The sequence below is a fragment of the Eptesicus fuscus genome, chromosome 17, assembly GCF_027574615.1.
Source record: "Eptesicus fuscus isolate TK198812 chromosome 17, DD_ASM_mEF_20220401, whole genome shotgun sequence".
NCBI lineage: Eukaryota > Metazoa > Chordata > Mammalia > Chiroptera > Vespertilionidae > Eptesicus > Eptesicus fuscus.
This window is the reverse complement of record NC_072489.1, coordinates 40,318,982-40,339,275: the sequence shown is the minus strand read 5'-3', so window position 1 is coordinate 40,339,275 and position 20,294 is coordinate 40,318,982. Positions and strand designations below refer to the sequence as shown.

At 40.7% G+C, this 20,294-nt stretch overlaps 1 protein-coding gene and 1 non-coding gene across 2 annotated transcripts in view; one reads left to right on the top strand and one right to left on the bottom strand.

Annotated features, from left to right (window-relative positions):
- The first annotated feature begins 1,059 nt into the window (after positions 1-1,059).
- Positions 1,060-20,294, top strand: part of ARHGAP19 (Rho GTPase activating protein 19) — a 44,544-nt gene continuing 25,309 nt past the window's right edge. The window contains exons 1-4 of the mRNA XM_054729370.1: positions 1,060-1,115; positions 14,154-14,419; positions 16,120-16,200; positions 17,851-18,060. Of these exons, the coding sequence (XP_054585345.1) occupies positions 1,060-1,115; positions 14,154-14,419; positions 16,120-16,200; positions 17,851-18,060 (613 nt within the window). The remainder of the gene's footprint in view (positions 1,116-14,153; positions 14,420-16,119; positions 16,201-17,850; positions 18,061-20,294) is intronic.
- Positions 19,620-19,725, bottom strand: LOC129152119 (U6 spliceosomal RNA). The gene has a single exon (XR_008558834.1). It is a non-coding gene; the product is annotated as a U6 spliceosomal RNA (small nuclear RNA).

Genomic DNA, 20,294 nt, shown 5'->3' with positions numbered 1-20,294 from the left:
ATACAGAGTGCTATGTGAAAGTTTAGTAGGGGAAGCGATTTATACAGTGGGGGCCATGGAAGGCACCTGGACCAGTGACATTTAAGCTGAGATCTGAAATATAATTAAGTGAAAATTGGGCCACCCAGAACTAGCAATGGCTCTAAGGCAGGGAAGAACCGGTGAGAAATTGAAACATGTGGGTAGAACTTAATGAAAGAGAGAGATGGAGAACCTCCGTTGAAAGGATGTCAGAAGGAGCAATAGAGAAAATATCCCTTAGAAAAATCCAGCATAGAAAAAGAATACAGAAAAAATAGTGCTTTCAGTTTACAATGTTCTCATATCTGTTGCCTCAGTTAATCTTCACCGTGAGGCAGGGAGGGCAAGCATAATTATGGTTATTTCTACCACTGAGGATGAAAGCTCAGCCAGGTACAAAGTTATGCAGATTTTTGTTCCATGATTCAGACTAGAGAGGCAAACTGTGGGTTCTCTGGGAAGCCGGTAGGCAGCGGGTGGAATGAAGCATAAATAACCTACCGCTATGCTGTGTGGCCATCTGAAAAACGCAGGCTGTGAACTAAATTTCATAGCAATTTAATAGTAAGTGTTTCTTGGTTGCCACTCTATACCTACCTTCCCAGGTATTTCTGTAGACAGAAAACGGAATCTTGCATTTTGAGGAGTGACTTTTAAATTCGACAGTTTTTTAATTTTGAGATTTATACATCAGAAGAAATTTGAGCGTAGGCTGCCCATATCTGACTTGAACCTAAAAATCGGTGGAGTCCGAAGGGTTAACGAAAACGAGAAACTACAACTCCCGGCAGGCCTCGGGGTTGGGTCTCCTCCCCCGCCCCAACCCCTCTCGATTCCGCCAGGGCAGGAGGCGACCAATGACGGTTAGGTATTTGAATAGACCAATAATATAATGAACTCTAATGAAATCGTTCTGGCTTAGAAGGGGCGGTCAAGTCATCCAATCGTGTGGAAGAGGGGCAAACACTTTAGCCAATCCAAGGGGCGCGGGGGCGGGGCCTAACGTGGGGGGGCGGTGAAAGAAGTTTGCTGACTAAGATGGCGACTGAGGCGCTGAATGAAGGGGAGGTGCCAGCTCGCGAGTCCGGGCGGAGGTGAGCCGAGTCTTTGGTCCAGCTGCCTAGGAAACGAGGCCGTGGGCTGGTCGTACTGACGCCTTTCCTTTGGGTGGTGGTGACCCAACGGGGCCGGACTTGGTGCCTTCCTCCCAAGACGTTTCGCACCCTGGCGCCTGCTGGGGCTGCGGCTGAGGCGCGGTGGTCCCGCCAGGCGCTGGGCGTTAGTCGGGCCCCCTTGGCCCTGCTGATGCCCGTGGGTGGTCGGCGTTGACGGTAGACCGACCAGTGGGCGCTGCCGCCTTTTCCCTGAGACTTTTTTTTTTTTAAACATATTTTTTGATTTTTTACAGAGAGGAAGGGAGAGGGATAGAGTTAGAAACATCGATCAGCTGCCTCCTGCACACCCCCTACTGGGCATGTGCCCGCAACCAAGGTACATGCCCTTGACCGGAATCGAACCCGGGACCTTTCAGTCCGCAGGCTGATGCTCGATCCAAACCGGTTTCGGCCCTGAGACTCATTTTGATGGTGAGGAAACGCGAACTCAGAGCTGTTCAGCTAATTCCCCGACGTCACACCGCGTTGGTGGAGAACTGTCAGTACCGGTCGCTGGGCTCAGCGCCGGTGTGTGTGGTTAAGTCAGAGCAAGGATTTGATTGTCAGTTAGAAATGGGCCAATTTTGCCGAAACCGGTTTGGCTCAGTGGATAGAGCGTCGGCCTGCGGACTCAAGGGTCCCAGGTTTGATTCCGGTCAAGGGCATGTACCTTGGTTGCGGGCACATCCCCAGCAGGGGGTGTGCAAGAGGCAGCTGATCGATGTTTCTAACTCTATCCCTCTCTCTTCCTCTCTGTAAAAAATCAATAAAATATATTTAAAAAAAAGAAAAGAAATGGGCCAATTTAAAACAACACTGTTTTATTGTGGTAAGAACACTTGACAAGAGATCTACCCACGTAGCACATGTTTAAGGGCACGGTAACAGTGTTGTTGGAGTAGGTACCATGTTGTATAGCAAATCTCAGGAGCGTCTTCATTTTGCTGAACTGAAACGTTATGCCTGTTAGTAACTCCCCTTCCCCCAACCTCTCCATCCCCTGGCGACCACCATTCCATTCTTTAATTCTATGCTTTGACTATTTTAGATACCTCATATAAATAGGATCATGCAGTAGTCCTTTCTGTAATTGGCTCATTCATGTTGTCACATATGTAGAATTTTCTTTTTTTTTAAAAAAAGCTAAGTAATATTCCATTCTATGTATGTATGTACTACATTTTGTTTATCCGTTCATCTGTCCCTGGACGTTTAGGTTGTTTCCACATCTTGACTGTTGCTAGTTGTGCCCCAGTGAGCGTGGGCGCGCTAATATCTCCTCCAGATCCCGATTGTAATCCTTGTGGGTAAACACCCAGAAGTGGGATTGCTGGGTCATGGAGTAAGCGCTATTTTCAACTTGTTGAGGAACCTCCATACTGTTTCCCGTAGTACCTGCATCATTGTTCATTCCCACCAGCAGTGATACAGAAGTTCCAGTTTCTCCACATCCTCATCTTTTTCCTTCTTTTTTGATAATAGTCATCTTAACAGATGTGAAGTGATATTGTGGTCAGGAACAAGGCATGGAAGCCCACTCTTGCCACTTCTATTCAAGGGATACGTAAAATTGTCCCTCTTTGCAGACATGTTGTTATATATAGGAAATCCTAAAAACATGTTAGATCTACTAAATTTAGTCAAGTCACGGTATGCAAATCAACATACAAAATTCAGTTGCATTTCTATACTTTAGCGACTATTTGAAAAGGAAATCAGGAAAACGGTCCCATTTCCAATAGTACCAAAATGAATAAAATACTCAGGCCAATATTCACCTCCCAGCTTCAGTTTTTTCATCTGTAAATGGAAGTAAAGATGTCTATTCCAGAAAATGTCGGATTAAATTAGACAATTCTTTTAAAACCCTTAGTACTGAGCCTCACAGGTAATAAAACCACTCAATACTTGATAGATTTTTCTATTTCCTAGAACAACTAAAGAACAGAGCAGAGGGTCTGCAGTTTAGGAAATCATTACTTTATTTTTGCAGAGCGTTTTCTCCTAAGCAAGCACACCAAAATTTAGTATTTCTGAGGAAGAATTTCCAGCTGGTCTTGCCCCAGTCTTGAGAACTTGCTTGTCTTAATTGATTACATATCCTATATAATCCTACCTAATAAAAGGGTAATATGCAAATAACTATCACTCCGCTACGCCCACGATAGGGCAGGCAGGAGGCTGGGGGGCGGGACTCGGGGTGGCCTCTCGGCGGCCGCTGGGGCCAAGGGGGGACTGATGGGGCCGGCGAGAGTCGTGGTGGGAGCGGCGGCAGCGCCCAGTCCCGCCCCTCAGCGATCGCGGTCGGAGAGGCATAGGCGCCCGGGTCCCTCCTGTCAGCGATCGTGGTCGGAGCGGCACCCGGTCCCACCCCTCAGCGATAGCGGTCAGAGCAGTGGCGGTGCCTGGGTCCCTCCTATCACTGAGGGACCTGGCAGTGGCGGTGGCGGCGCCCCAATCGCGGATGGCGGCGTGGGGCCCGGCAGCTCCTGCCCCATGCTGCCGCCGCTGGGTCCAAGCCCCCACCCTGAAAGAAGGCGGAAGGAAAACTGGTGCCAGTAGCCAGGTGAAGGAAGGTCTATTGCACGATTCTTTGTGCAAAGGGCCTCTAGTATCCTATATAATAAAGAGCTAATATGCAAATGGTCGTCACGCCCTCACACTGACTCGCTGTAATGGCTCAGACACTCAACAATGGGGAGAGAGGAATTGGGACCAGCCAGGCACAAATGAGCTCTCAAGAGAGGAATGGGGACCAGTCAGGCACAAATGAGCTCGCGAGAGAGGAATGGGGACCAGCCAGGCTGTGGCCTGGGAGAGGGACAAGCCGCACGCCCCGCGGTACCGGACACCAGTGGCTATGCTTGTGCCTGTGGCCCGGCCTGGGAGAGGGACAAGCCGCCCGCCCTGTGGTCCCCGGTGCCAGCGGCTGTGCCTGCGCCTGCGGCCTGGGAGAGGGACAAGCCACATGTTCTGCGGTCCCGGGCACGAGCGGCTGGGGCTGCGGCCCAGCAGAGGGACAAGCCGCCCGCCCCGTGGTCCCGGGTGCCAACGGCTGCACCTGCGCCTGCGGCCCGGGAGAGGGACAAGCCGCCCACCCCGTGGTCCCGGGCGCCTGCCGCTGCGGCTTGGGCAAAGCTGCCCGCCCACGGTCCCCTGTGGCTCCAGCCAGCCTGGGCGAAGCCGGCCTGGGTCCTTGGTGGCTGTGGCTGGCCAGAGGGAGGGAAGCCCGGGTCCTGGGTGCAGGGCAAGGCAGAGGCAGTTAGGGGCGATCAGGCCAGCAGGGGAGCAGTTAGGGACGATCAGGCAGGCAGGCAGAGGTGGTTAGGGGCGATCAGGCAGGCAGGCAGAGGGGTGAGGGGTGATCAGGTAGGCAGGCAGGCGAGCCCTTAGGAGCCAGCGGTCCCGGATTGCTAGAGGCAGTCTGACATCTCCTGAGGGGTCTCGGATTGGAGAGGGTGCAGGCTGGGCTGAGGGACCCCCCCCTCCCCGTGCATGCATTTTCATGTACCTGGCCTGTAGTATATTTATGGTTCAAGACAGAGCATTCATATTGGACGTCTGTTGTTGTGCTGGCTCTTGTCATTTTTTAAATTTAACAATCTAAGGGAGAAGAGGTCAATGCCCCTGACCAAATAGTCAAGTATTGCATGTTGAAAATTCTTGGGGCACAAGTGTTGAAAATCCCTGAAGTAGAGTGTTCTTATTTACACTGTGTCAGTGTAAATCAGGCAACTTTTTAGTTTGGTGTCTCTTGGTGTTTGCTATACCAAATAGGAGATTCCAAGTCTTGGGAAGCTGGGTTTATGAGTGGGCACTGAGCTCCTTCCCTAGCTGAGATGAGCATGATTGAATGTGTTATTAAAAATTTTATAAGGAACAGTTTTCCACTTTTGGAGCTGCCTATAAATGGTTGACCATTTCTATTTATTTATTTATTTATTTATTTATTTATTTATTTATTTATTTATTAAAAAGCTGCTTTTATCATATATAAACTACATGCAAAGCTTTTTTAACATAAGATTGGCTTACATAAATTCTTTTTAAAAAAAAATATATTTTATTGATTTTTTACAGAGAGGAAGAGAGAGGGATAGAGAGTTAGAAACATCGATGAGAGAGAAACATCCATCAGCTGCCTCTTGCACACCCCCTACTGGGGATGTGCCCGCAACCAAGGTACATGCCCTTGACCTGAATCGAACCTGGGACCCTTGAGTCCGCAGGCCAACGCTCTATCCACTGAGCCAAACCGGTTTCGGCTGGTTGACCATTTTTAGAGCAGAAAACATAGAGGGGATCAATAAATTTGATTGGATCATCCCTTGTTCTGCTGTAAGATCTTGAATTATGATGAAAACCTGAAGACAAAATACTGTTCTTTAGCGGAAATAGTTTAAATTCCTTTAAAGGATGTTGCCAATTGAATTTAAATTTTAGTGATAGTATTAGTTACATAATCAATAGGTATTCACAAAATCTGATCTGAACCTGAAACCGGTTTACCAATTTCATATTGTAAAAGACAAGTTAGGTTTCTGAAAGGCTTTTTGAGGGCAGGACACATGTATATTTTTATTCATATTCTCAACTTAGCACCTTGCTGACCGGTCACGAGATAATTGGTGTGGACACATTTGGACATGGAAACATGAGCTATTTCATGACTGGTCAGCAATGTGTTCTTATTAGTTTAGCTTTATGTAAGTGGCCAATAATGAGTGAATAATAGTCTTTATAATTTCTAAGGTATAAAATATTACTTTGTGGTGATAAATACCATACAGATTCTTATTTGCCCTTTAGATGTTAACCTTTCTAATGTTCTGTTGATGGTGTGGGCCCTTGTATTCCATAAAGTGTCTGCTTTGTGCAGATAATACATACTTGCATTTTTAATATATTTTTATTGATTTCAGAGAGGAAGGGAGAGAGAGATAGAAACATCAATGATGAGAGAGAATCATTGATCAGCTGCCTCCTAAGCCCCTCCCCCCCCACTGGGGAGCAAGACTACAACCCAGGCATGTGCCCTGACCAGGAATTGAACTGTGACCTCTTGGTTCATAGATGCTTAACCACTGAGCCATGCTGGCCAGGCTACTCTAGTACTTTGAAATTTGTTCAAGTTAAGATAAAATATAATGGTCAAATATATTTTTGCAGACTATTGAAATCTAAATTAAAGATAAGTTGATAATACCAAACCTAGGACAGCTACTCATAAGCACAGGACTTAGATTATAAATTTTCAAAATTTTTGTCTAAGAAATTGGATAGTGTTCCATGAAATCTTATGGTACTACTTATAAACTTTGAGCTTTGTTATTAAAAAAACAAAACAAAACCTTGCCAACTTAGGCACATGGGGCTATTGTATTCTTTCTCTTTATGTGCAGCTTTCACATTACCAGTTTAAATTTATATGTAGAAAAGGAAAGAAAAATAATAGCCTTGTATGTATTCCTATCTAACAGTGACACATTTAAAGCCATATTTCAGAGCTATGATCTGAACATTGTAAAAGCAGTAAGAGAGTGCATACTTCTCTCAGGGCGGCAAGTCAGGTTTAGACAACTTTAAATATAGCTCATATTTTGATAGATTTGCCCAAGTTGTGGTTCTCGGAGAACAGATCAAGTTAAGCAATTCATTAGGGAGGAAACTTTAGTTTTGTGGGTGTGCTGTTTTAGTAGTAGTCAGCCAAAAGATACATCTGCAGGATATAGGTTTTGCTTCCTCGGACTTTTCAGTTTCATGGTTTCAACATGCCTCAAAAAAACACATGCATGTCATTTTTCTGTAATTGATTTTTTAGCTGTGGGTTCTGTTTCTAGTTCTTCCACTAAGTATATCACCTTTCGTGCAGGGTTCCATCTAGTGGTAAAACTAATCATTGCAGACTCTAAGTAGGTTATAAAAATTATCTTTTTTGAGGGGTGGTAGGGCTTACCTTTATCACTCTTGGGATAGTGGCCTAGTATATGCATTTAAATACTGAAGCAAAAAAAAATAAAATACTGAAGCCATTTGCTACCTTTGTGTGCCTGCATACATAACCTAATTCTCCTGCTTCTGGCCATCTAAAACTTTTATGATGAGGAAGTTAACTTTTAGTAAAAAAAGAATAAAAAACCTTTTAGTATATACTTGTACTTTGATTGTCTATGGTATTTACATTAAGTTATAGCAAAATTTAAGTCAAAACTACTTGGTTTCTTAAAATAATTTTTCATGAAAGATGCTGATTATAAAGATGAATATATGGAATAATATAATCAATACTATTTTCCTGTTTCTCAGCTTAAACAAGTCTTAACATTTGCCATATTTACTTCAAATGAAACCCTCCCTTTTCCCCATAGCTCAGTGATTTATCACAAGAACATTGCTAGCATCCTAGAAGCTCCCCTCATGCCTCCTCTTAATCACTAATCCCCACAGGTAACCATTATCCTAAAATATATGATAAATAAATCTTTGTAATTTTACCACTTAAGCAAGTATCTCTAAACACTATAGTTTTGTCTGTTTTTTTAAAATTTGATATAAATGGCATTATATAGTAAATAGTTTCTGTCTGTGTGTTTGACCTCTTTCGCTTATCATTGTATGTGAGATTTATTCATGATGGTGCATACAACTGGAATTTGTCCATTTTTATTGCTGTAAAATATGCCATTATATATGCTACAATTTTTAAACAATTCTGCTGGACATTTTGCTTCTAATTTTGGCTGTTTGGAAATTGATGTTTCAGTGAACATTCTTGTTTGTGATTTTTGGTGAACATGTGGCTGCATGCATTAGACATGGGATGGAATTGCTGGATCATACATAGGGTACACTGGTGTTTAACTTTAGTAGATAAAACCAAACAGTTTTTCTAAATAGTTGTACCAATTTATAGCCCCACTATCAGTGTAAAAGTGTTACTGTTACTTTACTTTATTTATTAAAATATATTTTTATTGATTTCAGAGAGGAAGAGAGAGGTAGAAACACTAATGAGGAGAGAGAATCATTGATTGGCTGCCTCCTGCATTCCCCCCCATGGGATCGAGCCCAAAACCTGGGCATATGCTGTGACTGGGCATTGAATTGTGAACTCCTGGTTCATAGGTTGACACTCAAACACTGAGCCACTGCAGTCGGGCTGTTACTTTCTTTAAATCTTGCTAATGTCAATATCTTTAATGTTAGCCATTCTTTTAAATATTAGTATGTCATTGTTTATTTTTTAAGAAGAATTTATTGATTTTTAGAGAGAGAGGGAGAGAGAGAAACATCAATGTGAAAACTCAGTATCAATCTGCTGCCTCCAGCATGTCCCCCTCCCTCCCGGGAGCTGTAACCCAGGTGTGTGTCCTGACCAGGAAACAACCAGCACCCTTTCAGTGCACAGGACGATGCCCAACCAACTGAGCCACACTGGCCAGGGCATGTCTTTTTTTAAAAATATATTTCTTTATTGATGTCAGAGAGGAAGGGAGAAGGAGAGAGAGAGAGAAACATCAATGATGAGAGAGAATCATTGATCGGCTGCCTCCTGCACACCCCCTACTGGGGATCAAGCCCGAGGCATGTGCCCTTGGCCGGAATCGAACCTAGGACCCTTCATTCCGCAGGCTGATGCTCTATCCACTGAGCCAAGCCGACCCAGTAGGGGGTGTACAGCAGGCAGCCAATCGATTCTCTTTGATCACTGATGTTTCTATCTTTCTCTCCCTCTCCCTTCCTCTCTGAAATCAGTAAAAATATATTAAAAAAAGAATATATTCTTCTATATTACCTTCTCATAGGTATATTATTTTGCTGTTCACCTTTAGATCTACAATTGGAATTGATCTGTGTGTATAGTGTGAGATAGATGTCAATTTTCATTCCATAGATGTTTAAATGTCTCAGCACCACTTTGTGAAAAGGGTATCCATTCCCCACTGATTGGCAGTGCCACTTTTATCCTGAATCCAGTAAAGAAAAGTAGAAAAAAGGAAGTGAAAAAGATATGAGCAGAAATTAATGAAATAACAAACGTAATAGAGGGATTCAACAAAACCTTGACAAAGCTAATAAAATTGATAAACCTCTAATAAGATTCATACATTAAGAAAGATAAATCATAAATTACCAGTATCAGGAACAAAGAGGAGGCCATCACTATGGAACCTAGACACATTAAAAAGTTCCTAAGAGGATGTTATAAACAAGCTTATGCCAAAAAGTTTGAAAATTTATGTGCAATAGATAAATTCCTAGAAATACACATCTTATCAAAATTAACACAAGAAGTAGAAAATTTGAGTAGTCTTATAACACAACATAAATTGAATATATAATTAAAAACCTTCTCACAAAGAAAACTAGGCCAGATGGCTTCTTTAGCCAATTCGATCAAACATTTAAAGAAGAAATAACAATCTCTCCCATACACTTTTTCGGAAAATAGAAAAATAAGACACATTCTTCAACTAACTTTATAAAGCCAGCACAACCTTGATACAAAATCTATTGAAGGCAATACAAGAAAGGACATATATAAACATATATGAAGAAACCTAAACAAACTATTAGCAAACTAAATTCAGCAATATATAAAAATGATAATACATCATAACAGTATTGGGTTTATTCTAGAAATGCAAAATTGGTTTAACATTGGAAAATTAATCAGTGTTATTTACCACATTAACAAAATAAAGGAGAAAAGTTATATAATCATCAATAGATATAGAAATTGATAAAATTAAGTACTGGCCCATGATTATGAATAAAGAAATAACCCTTATCAAACTAGGAATAAAAAGATATTGCCTGAATCTGATAGTCTTTGCCAAAATAATGGGTGGGGAAAGATACCATTTTTCAATTTGCTTTACCCTGATATCTTCTAAAGTTGAGATTCTTTTCATGTTTATTAGTTATTTAGGTCCCCTCTTCTACTAGTGTGAATTACTTGATCATATCCTTTGACTAATTTTCTATTGAGTTGAGTGTATTTTTGAAATAAATGTTAGGCATACTTATAAATCCTGAATGCTAATCCTTTTAGCATGCAAATGTTTTTTCTCCAGTTTATGGGTTATCTTTCATTATTTTTAAAGTTTTAAATTTGTTTATTGTATTTATTATGAATGGATATGTTCACATAAACAAAAAATCCAGAAAGTACAAAAGAACATACAGTGAAAGTTTCTCTCCCACTCCTGTTCTTTCATGCAGTTCCTCTCTCCAGAGGGGCATTGTGACTTCATTCTTTAAGAACTTTGTTTATACTGTCATTTGTTTATAGAAATTTTAATGTATTTAAATGTATCAATCTTTTCTTTGTGGATTGTGTTCTTTTTACCTTGTTTAAGAAACATTTCCTCTGCCTCATTAATTTATTCTTCTATACCGTTTTCTAAAATTTTTAAAGTTTGGCTTTCTATATTTAGATCTTTATTCTGTCTGGAATTTATTTTTTTGTATGTATGATGTGAGGTAGGGGTCACCTTTCTCTCCATATTATACAACTACTTGTCCTTACACTTTTACATATGTGATTGTTTCATCTAATACAACTTTCTGTGTGACGGGAGACTATTGTTGAATTTCATCTGTATATTGGCAAATATAATGAACTAGTCCAGTTTTTAATTCCTGTTTTGTTCCTTCTTGCAGATGAGTGTGTAGAGTCCTAATAAGTATTGCCTTTCAGGCCCCATAATGTGCCCTTGTGTCCTGTAGCATGCCTGGAATTTGTGTAGGCTGTAATGAGGCAGGGAAAGGAGGGTTCCTTTGTCACAACAAACAAGGAGAAAGCTTTTCGCAGTCTCTTCGATTTACCAATGCCTCATCCGAAGCTTTCAGCTCTTATGTAAGAAATTTATTTATTTTTGAGCAAACTTAGAGTTTGTATTAAAATAAGATACTGCAGAGTAGGACTGTTGTTATTGCTTAAATATAGTATTTTTTCTTTAGTCCTAGAAATAACTGTTGTTATTGCTTAAATATAGTATTTTTTCTTTAGTCCTAGAAATCTCTTAAATTCTTAGCCATGCTTCTTGATATTCTCAGCTTTATATTGTGCGGTCATGTATTCTGTGGAAAGGAATTAGATACATTTACTGCTTAGAGGAGTCATTTTTCCTGGAAGAGTGCTAGGTGTTGTGATGTTTTTATTGTGGAAATGTTTGTATGAGTCAGGTGAATTTCAACTTTGCTTGACAGATGTGATTACTTGTCCTTTCTGGCTTGTGGTCTATGAACTCATCTGTTATATAACAGATGACTGTTTATATAATAAGGAGTAGCACAAGTCATCTTCTATAATAATAAAAGGGTAACATGCTAATTAGATCAGACAAAGCTGGGGCTGCGAGGGAAGCCCAGGTCCTGGGTGCCGGAGGGAAGCCGGTGCTGGCAGCCCAGGGAAGGAAGGCCTACTCTTGCACAAATTTCGTGCATTGGGCCTCTATTTAGAAATAATTTGTAATGGGTGCAAACAACTGGTGATGGCTCTGCTACAAGAGATTGAATAATACTGTTCTTTTTTTTTAAATTTCTTTATTGATTAAGGTGTCACATATTTGTCCTCATCCCCCCATTCCCATCCCACACCCCTCCCCACGGATGCCCCAACCCCCTGTTGATCTTAACCATTGGTTAGGCTCGTATGCATGCACACAAGTCCTTTGGTTGATCTCTCCCCCTTCTCCCCACCCTCCCCTACCCTCCCTCTGAGGCCTGATAGTCGATCGATGCCTCCTTGTTTCTGGTTCTGTTCTTGTTCATCAGTCTATGTTGTTCATCATTTCCCCTAGATGAGCGAGATCATGTGTCACTAGAAATATACTTATAAGAACTGAATGTGAGACGAGCAATAATAGTTATGCTGACAGGCAAATGAATCAGTCTGTAGTGAGTTTCTTTCTGGACCAACAGTTCTTTTGAGACCCAATTTCAATGTCCACCAGTTCCTTATGTGTAGGTGTCGGCACTGACTTTTCAGCTCTGGATGGTGGACAAATGGTGGTAATGCAGGTCCGACTCCCTCTGGTTTGGTCTCGGCCGGACCCAGAGGCACGGCTTCACCTGGACTCAGGGGCGCCTGGCCTCACCCGGACCCAGGGGCGCGTGGCCTCACCCAGACCCAGGTGTGCGCGGCCTCACCCGGACCCGGGACCCAGCCCCACCCGGATCCAGGGGCACACGGCCTCACCCGGACTCGGGATTCAGCTTCACCCGGAATATTGTTCTTATATGTAGCATATTAAAAGTAAAATGTACAGTAGTTAGGTTTTAGGACACACAGAATAGGGAAGGAATTATTTCTGAGTCAAAGGAGCTTTGCCAGGAATATAACCCAAGTAATGTAGAAAACCAGCTAAGATCAGGAGCCAACAGAACATTAAAAAAGAAAAATGGCCAAAACCGGTTTGGCTCAATGGAGAGAGCGTCGGTCTGCGGACTGAAAGGTCCCAGGTTCGATTCCGGTCAAGGGCATGTACATTGGCTGCGGGCACATCCCTGGTAGGGGGTGTGCAGGAGGCAGCTGGTCGATGATTCTCTCTCATCGATGTTTCTAGCTCTCTATCCCTCTCCCTTCCTCTCTGTAAAAAATCAATAAAATATATTAAAAAAAAAAAAAAAGAAAAATGATTCTAGAGAGAAGTGAGAGAGAGATAAGAGATAGAGATAGAGAGAGAGATATTGATGTGAGGATTGGTTGCCTCCTGCACGTGCCCTGACCAGGTATCAAACCTGCAACCTCGGTATGTGTCCTGACTTGGAATCGAACCCACCACCTTTTGGTGTACAGGATGGCACTCCAATCAACTTAGCCACACTGACCAGGACTTGCTGAGTATTACTCAGTGATAGAAGAGTGAAATTGGAAGCAAAATACTATAGACTTTTTCAAGTGCCTTATAAGAATCTGTCTGAGGAAAGGCTGGATTTAGATCATGAGTCAGAGGCATCCAGAATTGAAAGATTTTCAAATAAAACCTATTTCTGGACCTGGACAAGGCTGAATTAATATCTATATATGTTTGGCTCATTTAAAGGGAGTTGACCATAAGGAAATACCTACCTGTGTAGGGACCCAGGAACCAAAGAACCCTATGGGTAATTGTCTTCAAATTGTCTATGACACTATTTAGATTTAGTTTTAAGTCTTCAATAGAATCATCATGCTTACTGTCACATGGTTCCTGTGACAGTAAGCATGATTAACCTGAATGTGGTGGTTGGCAGCAATTGATCACTGCATGGTAAATACCGTCTAGTAGTGGCTGTGTTCCCAAGAGGGACTTAATTTGATGATTACCCATTGCTCTGTTAGGGGGAACAGCTGCAGGTCTGATGTTTTACAAGTATTTAGCAGTAATCATTCAGGGCTTGACTGTTTTAATAAGGAAATGTGGTCTATGTGACTAGCAATTCTAATATGTTATTATATTTGGGAGGCTGTAAGGATCTGTATCTTCCTATGGTATATGCCTGAAATTAAGAGGCAAATTCAGGTCATATAATAGAGGCTATCTGGTCTCTTTTCTTTCTTTTTTAAATTATTGTTATTTTAAATATATTTTTATTGATTTCAGAGAGAGGAAGGGAGAGTAAGAGATAGAAACATCAGTGATGAGAGAGAATCATTGATCTGGCTGCTTCCTGCACACCCCTTACTCATGTGCCCTGACCGGGAATCGGACCGTGATCTCCTGGTTCATGGGTTGACGCTCAACCACTGAGCCACATGTCTTTTCCTTAAACTAAATTCCTAAGTATCTAGGTGGGTATGACTTAAAAGCAACAATTTCAAATTGTCTTCTTTTGTACAGTGACCAGATTAAGGATAAGGTTTTTCAAAAGGCCAATGTGTAGATTAACCCACAGAAAGAGTGAATAACTGTGTGGTTGAGAGGGCATGAGAAACACATGAAAATGAACTAGGCCCACCCCAAGATTCTTCTGTTTCATTTTTTCCAGTGATGCCATCTGCAATTTTGTTATCTGCAATGACTCTTCCCTTCGAGGTCAGCCCATTATCTTCAATCCTGACTTTTTTGTCGAAAAACTCCGTCATGAGAAACCTGAGGTGTTCACTGAGTTGGTGGTCAGCAATATCACAAGGCTCATTGATTTACCTGGAACTGAATTGGCTCAGCTGATGGGAGAAGTGGAACTTAAGTTGCCTGGTGGAGCTGGCCCAGCGACAGGATTCTTCCGGTCTCTGATGTCTGTCAAGCGAAAGGGTAGGAGATGTGTTTGGGAACGGTGCTTTTTGGGCTTCATTCTTGGCATCTTTATCTTCATTGAGGAGTTGCTAATACCATAAAGCAATTCTGTTTTTTTTAATCTTTCATTTTCATAAGAAGTAAAACAATAAAAATTATTTTAAAAGTCTAGATAAATTAAAGCCAAATATATGTCAGTCCTTGAGAGGTGACATAATTAGTTTAGGTATTTATCAGGGACACCTTGATTTTCATTCCCTATTAATACTGTACTAAAATAATGTTTAAAATAAGACAAAGTTCATAGCTAGAGAGTACAGTAAAGTCAGTTTGAGCATTTTTTTTTATTGCAGTTGTTAGTTCCCAGATGTTTTAACAGCTGTAAGTGTGCCTGAAAATGCACCAGGAAATGCAATCAAAACAACTCTCAATCAACTCTGCAAGTTTAACATTAGATTGTAGGTTTCTTGAATGGAATGCTTCAATGGAATGCTTTGAAAAGGCAAATAAAAATATCTATGACTCACCCCAAAACAGCCTTCCCAGAAAACAAATTACAGTGCTGCTTTAAAAAAAAAAAAAATAAATATATAATATAAATAATATATATATATTTATTTCAGGGAGGAAGGGAGAGAGGTAGAGAGAGATAGAAACATCAATGATGAGAAAGAATCAATGATTGGCTGCCTCCTGCACACTCCCCATCGGGGATTGAGCCCATAACGGGCATGTGCCCCGACTGGGAATCGAACTTTGACGCTCAACCACTGAGTTATGCCAGCTGGGCTACAGTGCTGCTTTTGATAAGATATTAAAGAGGTACTATCTTATTTTATTTTTAAAATATATTTTTTATTGATTTTTTTTTTACAGAGAGGAAGGGAGAGGGATAGGGAGTTAGAAACACCGATGAGAGACAAACATCTATCAGCTGCCTCCTGCACACCTCCCCACTGGGGATGTGCCCGCAACTAAGGTACATGCCCTTGACCAGAATGGAACCTGGGGCCTTTCAGTCTGCAGGCCAGCGCTCTATCCACTGAGCCAAACCAGTCAGGGCATATCTTATTTTATTAAATATAAGGAAATAATTAAGTTAGCAAAAAGTTTAAACATTATAATCTGACCCTGTATCTACTCTAGTGGATAATCTGTCATGCTTTGACAATTACGGCTCTAAATTCTATTATTTGTTTTTTTTTTAAATTAAATATCAACATTTTAGGTATTGTTACTTTGTCTTCAAGAAACCTACAATCTAATGTTAAACTTTCAGACTTGATTGGGAGTTGTTTTGATTGCATTTCCTGGTGCATTTTCAGGTACACTTCCAGCTCTTAAAATACTTTTTTTCTTTTTAATATATTTTTATTGATTTCAGAGAGGAAGGGAGAGGGAGAGAGATAGAAACATCAATGATGAGAATCATTGATCGGCTGCCTCCTGCACACCCCCTACTGGGGATCGAGCCCGCAACCCCGGGCATGTGCCCTTGGCCAGAATCGAACCTGGGACCCTTCAGTCCACAGGCGGATGCTCTATCCACTGAGTCAAACCAGCAAAGGCCAGCTCTTAAGATTTTTGTTTACTCTCCTTATGAAAGCCTTTGCTGAACTGTGACATCGGATGCTTGAGTGGTGTTCAGTATGCTGATTTTTGTACTATTTGTGGAAAATATAGTCCTGTGTTATTGTTTCTTTTCTTTTCTGTTTTAGAAAAAGGAGTAGTATTTGGATCCCCACTGACAGAGGAAGGCATTGCTCAGATATACCAGCTAATTGAATATCTACACAAAAGTAAGGCTAATTAAAATTTTGTTGTTCTTTGTTAATGAAGAATAGTCTGCTTTCTATTGAGAGCTGACACCCTTGAGTTAGTAGGTGCCAGCTAACCATCTATAAAGACACTAATCAGTGATAATTTCAGGTGGCATGTTTCTAAATATATTCTGTTTTAAATTTCACTTCATATATTGATTTGTTTTTTGTTTTCAAAGATGTATATAAATTAGCTTGTGTCAATCACATCTTCCCCTTGACTCAGAGAGTTTTTTCTGGAAAAATACATTGTCCCTAGAGAATCATAACATTTACTCAAGGGAGAATGACTTATCACCAAAGATACCTTTATCTTTAGGATTATATAATTAAAATACATTCTTTACTTAATTCCTATTTTCTTTTTTAGTAGTCATGCTGGTTATGTCATTCCTCTAAGTGCTTGGCACAGCTGAGTGTATGTGAAGTGTGTGGCATTTTATGACCCTTTGATAAATTCAATGCAAACACTGTACTAGGAGCTAGAGCAGAGGTTAGGCAGCCTACGGGCTTGAGTCATCTACATTCATGTTTTGTTTTTAGTTGGCAAAGGATTAAATTAAAAATAAAATTAGTTATCAGTGTTTTAAAATGGGGAAAGTCTAGGTTTGCAGTTTTCTGGGATGATAGGAAGGTCTAGGATCCTTGGGCCCTGTTGCCACTTTGACACAATCAGCTAGAGCATAAGAATGTGCTCTCAGTTCGATATGGTTCCTGTTCATTCATTTACTGTTGCCTGCCTGGCCCTGTCTCCTCAATTAGGGAGTTACCTATATATAAAAGCTTAAGCTACCATTACTACTGGTTGATTGACCAGTTGACCGGTCGCTATGATGTGCACTGACCACCAATGCTGGAGCTGCCCCCTGGTGGTCAGTGTGCTCCCAGAGCGGGAGCATTGCTCAGCTGACCTGCATAACCCGGATCCCCGCAGGCCACACCGAGGGACCCCACGGTGGGCCTCTAGTATGAAGATAAATATGTTCCCAAGCTGAAAACTTGAACTCTCAGGCTTCTTCCAATCAAATCAAAACTATACGTCTCCTCTTTTTTTAATCATTTGAGATTAGTTTAGAACCTAGTTGGGAGGGAAGCATAGTTTAGTTGGGATGATGTGAAGGTTCCAGGAATCTTAGACTGAAAGGTGATCTGACAGGTTAGAGTTCCAATTCCAGAGGCAACACAGAGACTTTAAATTCATTCTGTGCTGGGAAACTGTTTATAGGAGCAATAAACCTCCACAGATGAACTCGGCCCCTTCAAACAAACTCTCAGATGGCAAAGGAAAGCGGCCTTCAGGGAGATTTGGCTTTTCTTCCAATTTCTTTTTTGAGCTCATTTCTATTGTTTAGATTAAATTTAGTCTTCAGATGTGTCTCAAGACATTGAATGACTCCTGAGTGGACCAACTCTTAGTCCAGATCTCCAGGTCCTCAGGGATGCTCAGATTTGTCTCCACAGGGGCTAGTGGGTTCTACATTACTCTGGGGGAAAAAGCAAAAACCTTCTTCAAGGTCTTTGTAAAGAGCCTTTCAAGTGTAAAGTAGCCTTTTAGATCACTTATTTTAATCATACTTTCACTTTCTGTCTCCTTTTTGTATGTCCTCTATTTTCTTTCATGCTAAACAGACTTACGAGTGGAAGGTTTGTTTAGAATACCAGGGAATAGTGTCCGGCAGCAGATTTTAAGGGATGCTCTCAATAATGGAACTGATATTGATTTGGAATCAGGGGAGTTTCACTCCAATGACGTTGCTACCTTGCTGAAGATGTTTCTAGGAGAGTTACCTGAGCCCCTGCTGACCCATAAACATTTCCATGCACACCTCAAAATTGCTGGTGAGTATAAGAGGGGAGGAGATTTAAGTGTATTTCTTTCAATTTAGTAAAGTCCTTTGGAATTTTCTATTGTTTGTAATCCACAGCAATACTTTTAGAAAAAGAAAAGAAAAGAAAGAAAGACAGGAAGGGAGGGAAAAACAAAACAATAAAGCCCCCACTTTTGTTAATATTGGTTAAAACTTCATGGTATTTTTGGACTTCTGGGCACTCATAAGTTTTGGCCAGCTAAGTTTAACTTAATCAAATGTTGTGTGTGTGTGTGTGTGTTTTTTATAAATTAGTTTCTTTGAACATAAAATTGGGGTTTAATTTTTTTTTTTTAATTCTTCAGGGATCCTAGCATAGTGCTTTGAATATTTCAGTTGCTCAATAAATGTATGCTTGCCTTGGCTGGTGTGGCTCAGTTGCTTGGATGCCTTCTCATGCACCAAAGGGTTGCAGGTTTGATTCTGGTCAGGGCACATGCCTGGGTTATGGGCTCAATCCCTGGTAGGGGGTGTTTGGGAGGCAGCTGGTAATGTTTCCCTTTCACATTGATGTTTTTTCTCTTTCTCCCTCTTTCTTCCTCTTTCTGAAATCAATAGAAACATATTTAGAAAAAAACAAACAAAACCTTTATAAATAAATTAATAAACGCATGCTTTTCGTTTGATTAATTTACATTCCTGAGATGGTTATAGGTTTGGTACATTTGCCTTGGTTTGAGGCTTTAGCTAAGTATTATTATGCCTCAATTGAGATCATCTCTACTCTTGGAAGTTTTTTTTATTTTTCCCCTAGGATTTTAAAAAAATTGAATTTATGGGGCCACATTGGTTAATAAAATTATATAGGTTCCAGGTGTATATTATATTGTGTGTTCACCATCCCAAGTAAATTTGTTTTTTAAAAATAATTTTATTTGCTGCCTAAATACTAGTTAATACTTTCACATTGTTCATATTCAAAAGAGTATACAGTGAAAAGACTCTATTCCACCCTTGTTCCCCAGTTTTTCTTTGCAGAGGCAACCAGTGCTATGATTGCTAATATATCCTTCCAGAGATATTGTATACACTTACAAATACTTAGATATATTCCTTTTTTCTTTTTTTATGTAATGGTAGGGTATTATATACATGGTTATTTTTTTTACTTACTATATCTTGGAGAATGTTCCATTTTCAGCTCATAAATAGTTTTCTCATTCTCCTTTATGCCTGAGTGGTAGGGAATTCATTCTTCAGTTGCACAGCTGTAATGCTGCTATAATTTAATGCCCTTGAGCATTTTTCTCTTCTAATTTTTTTAAAATCCTCACCTGAGAATATATTTTTAATTGATTTTTAGAGAAAGAGGAAGAGAGAGAGAGAGAGAGAGAGAGAGAGAGAGAGAGAGAGAGAAAAACATTGATGTGATAGAGAAAAATTAGTTGCCTCTCATAGGCATCCCAACCAGGGATTGAACCTGCCACCTAAGTATGTGCCCTAGTTGGGAATTGAACCCATGACCTTTTGGTGTATGGGATGACACTCCAATCAACTGAGCTATCCAGACAGGGCTAATTTTTATTTTTTTCTTGAATGGAATGCTTCATGAATTTGTATATTATCCTTCTGTAGGGCCATGCTAATATTCTCTGTATCATTACAGTTTTAGTATATGTGCTGCCAAAGTGAGCACCCCTTCTAATTTTAAGAAAAATAAATAAAAGATTTTTTCTTTTGAATAATTTTACTACTTAAAAGAAAACTAAATTTAAATTTCTAAAATCGAATAAGATTATATATTTTTTATTTTTTTACCTTTTAAAAATATATTTTTATTGATTTCAGAGAGGAAGGGAGAGAGAGAGAAACTTCTGTGATAAGCGAGAATCACTGATTGGTTTCCCCCGCTCCCCCCTCCACAACCCGGCATAAACCTTGACCGGGAATCAAACCGAGACCTCCTGGTTCATAGGTTGACACCCAGCCACTCAGCACACCGGTGGGGCAAGATTAGATGAAAAAAAAAAAAAAAGATTTTTAATTGATTTTTAGAGAGAGGTGAAGGAAGGAGAGAGAGAGAAACATTGATGTGAGAGCAAAACATTGATCTGCTGTCTCGTACATGGCCCCCTACCCAGGATCAAGCCTGAAACACGGCCATGTGCCCTGACCGGGAATCAAACCAGCAACCAGTGCAATGGGAGAATGCCCAAACAACTGAGCCATACTGGCCAGGGCAGATTAGATTTTTTTAGCACTATC